This window comes from Orbicella faveolata, unplaced genomic scaffold (assembly GCF_042242905.1).
Source record: "Orbicella faveolata isolate gen_17 unplaced genomic scaffold, um_ofav_v1 contig_14, whole genome shotgun sequence".
In the NCBI taxonomy this organism is placed as follows: domain Eukaryota; kingdom Metazoa; phylum Cnidaria; class Anthozoa; order Scleractinia; family Merulinidae; genus Orbicella; species Orbicella faveolata.
The window spans coordinates 5,676,774-5,685,553 of record NW_028301541.1 but is presented as its reverse complement, the minus strand read 5'-3'; the positions used below and the strand labels follow the sequence as shown (position 1 = coordinate 5,685,553).

Genomic DNA, 8,780 nt, shown 5'->3' with positions numbered 1-8,780 from the left:
TTCACTTTTTGTTGCGTTACGGGACTTGCCCCCTCTAAATATGGGTCAACGAATTTGTTTACGTACGTTCGTACTATTGGTCAAGAAAAATTGTCTCAAAGAAACCTTTTCATTTACATGTCAACGTCAATCTGTAAAATTAACATACGTGCTTGAATATCGAATTGAATGAATTCGGAAATATCAGATTTCGTCTGAACGGTCCTTTCTCAAGAGTTATTGTGGGCTTAGGGAACGTGTTTTCAGCGTCTAAACTAAATTTATAAAGTCAATCTACTCACAATGTTTGACGCGAAAAGCTCTGATAGACCTGTTAGCTTGTCATAGTTTGAAGGAGTAGGCATGCAAATATCTCATTGAAATAATTATCTGAAATCGCGGTTTAACTGAGCGTGTTAAGAAAAGATCCGGTACTTTCCCGTGAGGCTGTAAATAGAATTTTCGTTTTCGTAATCAAAATAAATATCTTATTTCTTTCTCACGCCCTTCCGGGATAAAAAAGGCTGGTAATCCACCGAGATCATTTTTCGACATCACATGATAGATATTTAGTGAACGCTACCACACCATATAAAATTCTCGAGCCGTGTAGTATTAGATGTTCTACCATAAGCGCACAGTCTTATTCTTCCGTCACGAAAGAGATTACAGCTTATTCACCGTTCTCTTTACGAAAGGGAAGTTAAATTCCCCATCCGTCCCTCTCAAACCTCCTCCTCCCCCCTGCAAAAAATAATGGTCGGCCCCTTAGGGAAGATTTTGCATGTCGTCACTTTCGGGGAAGTCCCCTCGTCGTTTCTCGGAAGACACGGAAAGCGAAAATTTCGCCCACGCGACAAATTGCGATCTTCACAAACAGGGATCAGACAAGACGCTCAGGCATTGAAACTTGTTTAAAACCGGTGTGAAGCGGTGAGTTTAAACGAGTTGGTTTAAACTGTGTGCGTTTAGTTATTGCAAACGAGTAAAATAATTTCATTCTTATGCTTTGTCGCCCTCCAAAGCGAAATTCTGTGTTCCTGTTTTATGAGGCGAGGGAATCAGCGAATTTGGTGTATATCCTGTTTGGTTTATAGCAAGAAGTGATCGCTATTAATATACAAAATTGTAGCTTTTTCATCGCGAGCGAGCTGACCGCAAGAGCAGCAAGGGGCTGTATTTCAAAAGGATATTCATCGCCGTTTCCAGACTGATTAGGTTGTTGGGAAATTTGGGCAGACCTTAAAAAATAAATATTATATCATTTTTAGAATATGCTAATCGGGGCTATTATTGTATTAACCCATTTCGAAGGTCTGTTTTGCAATGTGATATCCTTATTTCCTATTTGTGTAGAGGGCAACTGTTGAAATTGGTCACCATGTCGGATTTTGTTGCGACTCATAACTGAATTTTAGCGGACATTTTGCTGTCACGTTACAATGTCGACCATCATTGCATTTTTACGCACTATGCGGTTTCGATCAAGCATAAAATCGCTCCCGTCGTGGAAAGCTTTATTCTGTGATTCATTTAATTTTCCTTTTGTGTTCGTTACGTCAGTTACGATCTTTTTTTGCGATATCCCAACATGTCTGTGCTCACTAGTTTGTTTCTAGCTAGGACATATTTACATTGCCGGACATTACCACTTTCGAAATGATTCCGGCCCCTGAAGCCAAAATAATACCGTTTGTTTCTGAGGAAACGAAACAAGAAATCATCAAAAACTCATTGATATACGGTGAAGTAATACACGAGCTTCTAAGCTAGTCAAAACGGGTAAGTCTAAGAACTTCGCTTTCACGAAATGAAACTAAATGTATTATGCATAAGGGAACCCGGAAGCGAGCGAAAACAATGAATTGGGAACCCCATGTCGTTTCGATTTCTTCGCAAATTTTCGGAAGGAGCAGGACTCCTCGCATGACTTTGATCCAGTCGAAAAATACATTTAACCATTATATACATTCGAATAACAAACTAACACACCAATGAAACGCAAAAACCGTCCAACAGCGACAATGGAACAAAGTAGGCACAGTCGGCGTACATTAGACGAGGGAAGTTTTCTTTTCGTATTACCTTTAACATTTAGAAAGGAAGCCACATCAGCCCTAGCTGGTTTTCATGCGGGTTCTCTGTCCTAATCGAATTGGAATTTGGAATTGTTGGTTTTTGAGGAAGGAAGAAAACCGGGGTACCCGGAGAAAAACCTGTCAAGCAAGGCTATAACCAACAACAAACTCGACCTACATATGACACAGGGAGGCGAGTACTCTCACCACTTCGCCAACCCTGCTCCCTTTCCGAGTGATTATTGATATTCCGAAATGATAAGGGCGCATTTTCTCTCACATCTTGGTAGTGGAAAAAAAAACTGTGGTGTCACATTGACACTACTGAGGTTGTTTGTACTACATTATACGTGTAAAAACGCAAATAAGGAAAACAAAAGCACGAGAGAAAAATGATTGCTACAAATCAAATTGCTAGGCAAAACAAACTGAATTTGTAATACCATTTTGAGTGAAAAAAAGGAAAAGAGATTGATGGCTGTTGCACTTGTCCTTAATTCACCAGAAGCTGTTATTAAGCTCCACATCTTAAGTAAGAGGATAAGACGTAAGTTAATTTTTGCATCTATTTGTACTGTTTTTGTTGAGCCTTGATTGGCACCTGCATATTCAAATCCAAGGTAGTGATCGTGTCAAAGCTGGGGCAAGATGTATGCAAGTGAATTATAACTAGACAATACAGTTCCTTCTAAGATGCTTTAATTCTAAAAAAGTTTATGAATATTTCAGAGAGACATGGAAACCAGACGAAATGATACTCATAGTTCCCAAGGGTATATAAGTGAAGAGCAAACAGAAGGTGCGTCGGCTATCTCAACAGAAAAGAAAGCAGAAAAGGAAGATCAACTTTCGACTCTTCTTTCAAGTGCTCGCGAGCTTCTTGTAAGAGACAAGCATTCAAACAATTATAAACAAGCTGCAGAATTACTAGAACAAGCATTATTAAAGGTTCAGGGGACATCAAAGGAAATCATGGAGGCTGAAGTTTGTGGCCAACTCGCAGAAGTGTTTCTCTCTTTGGATAATTACGAGAAGTCTCTTGATTACGGTCAGAAGTGTCTTTCCCTGTCTAAAAAAACTGGTCGTAAAGATCTCGAAGCATCGGCCTATGCTTCTGTTGGCAGTGCCTATTCCAAGTTAGGAGACTTGCGAAGAGGTCTTGAATTTCATACGAAGTCCTTGAATACAAATTCCACAACAGGAGACCAAAAGCAAAAGTGGAAATGTCTATACAATCTGGGTGTCACTTGCAACGCCCTTGGCGACAACGAAAGTGCAATTAAATACTTCAGAGAAAGTCTTACCGTTGCTATGGACGTCGGAGATGAGCTGTCGATCGGTGAATCCCATGGTGGACTGGGTAGCGTTTTCTACAGGACGAGTCGATATTCAGAGGCCATTCTTCACAACGAGAAGCACCTTGAGATGGCCAAGCAAGTCAAGGATAAGGAGAGTCAGGCGAAAGCTTGTGGAAATCTGGGCAATGTTTATCTTACCAAAGGAGATTATATCAGGGCTTTTGCACTTTATCAACAGCAGCTAACACTCTACCAAGAAACGGGCAACAAGTTTGATGAGGTAAATGCAATGGGGTCCCTTGCAGATGTTTATCATTGTCGTGGGGAACTAAGAAAAGCGATTGGGAATTATGAAGCCCTATTGTCCATCGCAAACGAGCTAAAGAATAAGGCAGCACAAGCATATGCTCTTGGAAGAATTGGAAGATCGCAGTATTCTCTGGGAGAAAACAGGAAAGCCCAAAAAAATCTGGAAAAAATGCTACAGCTTTCGATAGAAATTGGCGATAAAACCCTTCAGGGCGATGCCTACGGTTTCCTAGGAAACACCCACAGATCTTTGGGCAATTACGAAGAAGCCATGGAGATGCAAAAAAAGTTCTTGCAGATTTCTAAATCAACTGGTGACAAGGTTGCAGAAGGGTTAGCCAACGCCTACATGGGAAGCATTTGCTCTTCCCGCGGAGACTTCGAAAAGGCGCTGGAGCATCACGGATTCAATCTCGCTATCAACAGGGAATTGGGGAACAGAGGCCGAGAGGGAAGGTCGGTCGAGAAGGTGGGAAGCATTCATTTTGAGCTTGGAAATTACAACAAAGCAATTGAATGTTTTCAGCAAAGCCTTGATATTGCTCTGGCCATCAGAGACAGGCTATTAGAAGGTGCCTCATACGCCAATTTGGGGATTTCTTTTTATGCCCTTGGAATGTATTCAGAAGCTGTGGAGATGTCTGAGAAAGCCGTTCCTTACGCCAAAGCCGTCGGGGACAAGCGAACGGAGGGGGCGATGCTTAGAAACCTAGGAAGAGCGTACAACTCTATTGGAAATCATAAAAAAGAGCTTGAATGCCATTTGCGACATCTCTCGTTTTGTGAAGAGTTGGAGGAAAAACAGGGGGAAGCAACCGCCCACGGCAACATCGGAATGGTCAACTATCGCCTTGAAAATTACAAACAAGCCATTAAGCACAATGAGAAGCAAATCTCGATTTCAAGCGCTATAAAAGATCCAGATGGTGAAATGACTGGCTACTTAAATCTTGGCAAGGTGTATCGGCAATTAGGGGAACTGACAAAGGCCATTGAATTGCAACAGAAGGCTTTGAGCTTTGCTGAGAAGATGCCGAAAAGCTTAGACAAGACAGGTTCATGCCACTTCGACCTTGGCATCTCCTATTCGAGGCTCCAGAAGTTTGAACTTGCCTGTGATCACTTAGAACACTGTACTACCATGTATGCTGAAGTGAGACGACTTCTCTTTGAGAAAGACGCGTACAAGATTTCTTTAAGTGACGTACAGGCCGGCGCTTACCGTCTCTACACACAGTGTCTCCTTCAGCAAGAAAAAGACGAAGAAGCACTACTGGTCACAGAGAACTCTCGTTCGGCGGCTCTCGCTGACATGATGGTGGTATCGTACGGCCAAAAAGACCCAAGAGGAGCCAAAAGGGAAAACCTCAGTGGAACGAACATGCGTGAGGTCGTTTCACGTTTAGAAAGTCGCATCATATACTATGCCCTTTCTGGAAAAGGAACGGAAAATGTGATAGTCTGGAGCTTTCAGCCGAATGGTGATCCCAAGTTTATGGGCGAAGCAACCGAGTGGAAGAATCTGCTTGGCGAAGCAATTGTTGAAATTGGCGTTAACGGCAAGGCTGTGGAATGCGAAGATCGCTCCTTTCTGTCAAGGGAAGCTCGACGTTTAAACAAGAATGAACATATCGACCAATTGCAAGAGCTGGAAAACCTGGAGAAAAACCAAGCAGGTTGCCGTCCTTCTAAGCGCATCACTCCAACAGATAGACCAAGTGCGCTGGAGAAACTTTATGATGTATTGTTGGGCTGCGCATTTCACGATCACACAGCCAAAGATCTCATAATTGTTCCTGACGAGGGACTTCACAGGGTCCCATTCGCGGCCCTTCGAGACGAAAACAACGAAAGTCTAGCAGAGAAACACAGAATACGGGTGTTGCCCTCCTTGTCAATAATGAAAGCAATTTTTGAATGTCCATCTGAATATCATAATCAGAAGGGAGCTGTGGTTGTTGGCGATCCAGACGTTGGCTTGGTGAAACTCAAAGGAATACAAGAACCAGAGCCAGTAACAAGACTAGAACAAGCCAACAAAGAGGCTCGAGAAATAGCCAAGATGGTTGGAGTTCAGCCTCTTATCGGACAGGAAGCGACAAAAGCTCGTTTTCTAGAAGAGCTAGACAAAGCAGCCTTAGTCCACATTGCAGCCCACGGAAATCCCCAAACAGGCGAAATTGCTTTCGCTCCTCCTCCTGAAAAACGCAAGCCAATACTTGACGAAGAAGATGTTGTGCTTACAATGGCCGAGGTACAGAATGCCAAAGTGCGAGCCAAACTTGTTGTTCTCAGCTGCTGTCACAGTGCAAGAGGCCACATTCGAGCTGAGGGTGTTATTGGCATCGCTCGCGCATTTCTTGGTGCAGGTGCCAGGTCCGTCCTTGCTTCTCTGTGGGCCATCGATGACGAAGCCACCATCGAGTTCATGCGCAGCTTCTACCAACATTTGAAGCTCGGGAAAAAAACAAGTGAGGCTCTCTATCAGGCTACAGCTACTTTGAGACACTCAGAGAAATTCGGAGTTCCCTTTTATTGGGCCCCATTTGTCCTCATTGGAGATGACGTCACCTTTGATAGCTTGGAAGAGATTGGTCAAGAGGATATGCAAGGTGTGTAAAATATCCCACTGGTATTCTACGTGTATGACCTTAATGCCCTGGGGGGAGGAGCGGGGGGCTACTCCCAGAAAAGTTGGGTGTGGGCATGCGGTCCACTTGCCAAACCCCTCACCCTATTTATGACCAAAATCTGCGATTTTAACTACCTTATTTATGACTTGGCCAAAAATTCGATACCATGTTTATGACCGTTGCGGCTATCACAGTTGCCCAAAACATAAGTCATGAAGGGCTTTTGTTCACGGTCTTATTGATAATGATGAAAAAGTAGCTTCTTTCAAGAAACATGTTCAATTCAAGACGAGTGCTAAAGCCATACCCTATTTAAGACCAAACTGGCCAAAATCGAGACCGTATTTATGACCAAAATGGCTTAAAAACCCTGCCCTTCGGGGCCGCACATACCTATATAGCCCATATAAGGGAGTATCCTCCCCCCTCCCGAGCTTAATGCATATTTCCCGCTCTTGATAGCAAGAAAGCTATTCTAAGTAGTCTGTTCACTTACTCTACAGATTTGTAATTAGTTTTTTTTAAACACAATGAATATTCCTTCCTGTTACTCCTTTCTCCGCACCGTAGATTATATGTATCGTTCTATCGGGTGAGTCTTTCAAGCTTTTATGGTATTTCACTGTTAGTTGTTACCATAATATCTAAACTCTTTGAAATGCTTCCTTTCAATTCAACTTTCTTTAGCGGACGATTAGAATCGAGATTACAGAGATACAGCTATAAAACAACTGATTTTAACACATCTTCACCAGTTGCCTGGCTTTCGACCTCTTTCTGCTCGCGGTCAATCTAACGAACGGTATCTCTCTCCCTCTTTTTCTTTAGGTCAGCCAGATGGAAATCCTGATGATACCCATATATAAACACTCTTTTCAGCATGATGCAAAAATGTATCAAACCGCTAAGAATCACAACAAAGTGATCAGAACATGAGTTCATAGCTTCCAATTAGCTATGGCACTGAAGACTTTTGAATTTACTGTCTTTTTTCTTAGAACAGTGAGAAGAGATGGGCAACAGTTTTTTTTTGTCAAGAGTAGGGAAGAAAATCCTAGATACAGAAGTAGATAGGATTAATCTCAGAAGAATAGTTTGCTTTGAGATTGTGTTCACCCTTTATTGCTTTTCGGTGCCAAGGGGTTTAGTGAGTAAGCATTACTTACATTAAATTTGGGTGTTGTATGTAGTTTTCCAATCAGGAGTGATCAGTCCTTTTGCTGAGACATTGATTTTTGAAATTCCTTTTCGCTATGGGTGGTATCGATATATGCATTTTTTAACCTAGAACAATCGTAGCAGCAATATACCATGATAACAGATGCATACGATCCCAGGGGGGGACTCCCATATAAGAGGGACGGGGTGCTCGTCAGAAATTTCAAAAGAACCCCTAAGAGGTGCCAAGATCCTGTTTTGCGGTCGTGGCCTGGAATGTTTTTCACCCTTAAGAGGTACGAATTTTAATACAACGCATTATCTGCTGTCATATATTTTTCGGCTCAATACCCTAAACGGTACCGCGAAAATTCCCACTGTGGACCTTTTGAGGCTGAATACCCTAAGAGGCACCAAAACTGCATTTTTAGACCCTGAAAGTTACGACGAGCACCCCTGTCCTTTTTATATGGAAGTTCCACTCCCCCCCCCCCCCGGGTATACGACATGTATTCGGTTTAATTTTTACCTGACGCGGGCAGCGTGAGCTACAAAAGTCGGAAGGTTTAACCGCGTTAATAGGCCTTCAGGTGGGGTTTAACATGAATGTTGTATTTTGGCTGGGTATTATGGTTTTAACGCAAATATCTCGTTCACGTTTCAAGTAGTCAAAAATCTCTCCACTCATCTCACATATCTACGTTTATCTATGTTTTATTGCAAATTTTTGGGGGATTTTTGGGTATATTTGGGGATAAATAGTTTGTCTCAAACGATTAGTAAAATTTATGGAAATAGGAAATTTGGAAAATTTGATGTTGTTTTAAAATTAGAATTTGAAGTTTGAAATTGGCTGACGAACACCAAACAGTTGTCTACCAACCTGGGGTGCCCTTTTGGGGGCAATCAACTGTCTGGTAGTATTCCAAAACTTTTTTTTTCCATTTAATTTCTCTTTAAACTTCCTAAAATTTCACTTAAATTCAGGTAGAACCCCGCCTTAAAAGACATTAGGGAGCTCAATATAGCCGGACGAGATCGAGATGCTTGCAGGACGTTGCAATATCAATCACTAACCTTCCCAAGCCTAAACCTCCATTTCATTATGTCTAATTTCTAACATTAGGTAGCTCGAAGAAATTAGCAGTAATGCTTCTCTGTAAATTCGAGGGTAAATAAAGTTGATGATGATGATGATGATGATGATGATGATGATGATGATGATGATGATGATGATGATGACCCCTCCCTGTTACCGACCGGCTGAATCAAAACACTGTCGATGGACAGAAACCTGATAAAACCATTAGCATCAGGTTTAGAAA

At 42.1% G+C, this 8,780-nt stretch overlaps 1 protein-coding gene across 2 annotated transcripts; it reads left to right on the top strand.

Annotated features, from left to right (window-relative positions):
• The first annotated feature begins 725 nt into the window (after positions 1-725).
• LOC110068445 (uncharacterized) lies at positions 726-8,655 on the top strand. Of its 2 annotated transcripts, XM_089286344.1 has the most exons (4): positions 726-912; positions 2,563-2,604; positions 2,787-6,276; positions 7,126-8,655. In XM_089286344.1, exons 3-4 carry the CDS (start codon positions 2,793-2,795, stop codon positions 7,161-7,163), a joined length of 3,522 nt encoding a protein of 1,173 aa, XP_089142470.1. In that variant the 5' UTR covers positions 726-912; positions 2,563-2,604; positions 2,787-2,792; the 3' UTR covers positions 7,164-8,655. The 2 variants fall into 2 exon arrangements, with proteins under 2 accessions (XP_089142470.1, XP_089142469.1); XM_089286343.1 differs by lacking the exon at positions 2,563-2,604 and having other exon boundaries at positions 727-912.
• Positions 8,656-8,780: the final 125 nt, after the last annotated feature.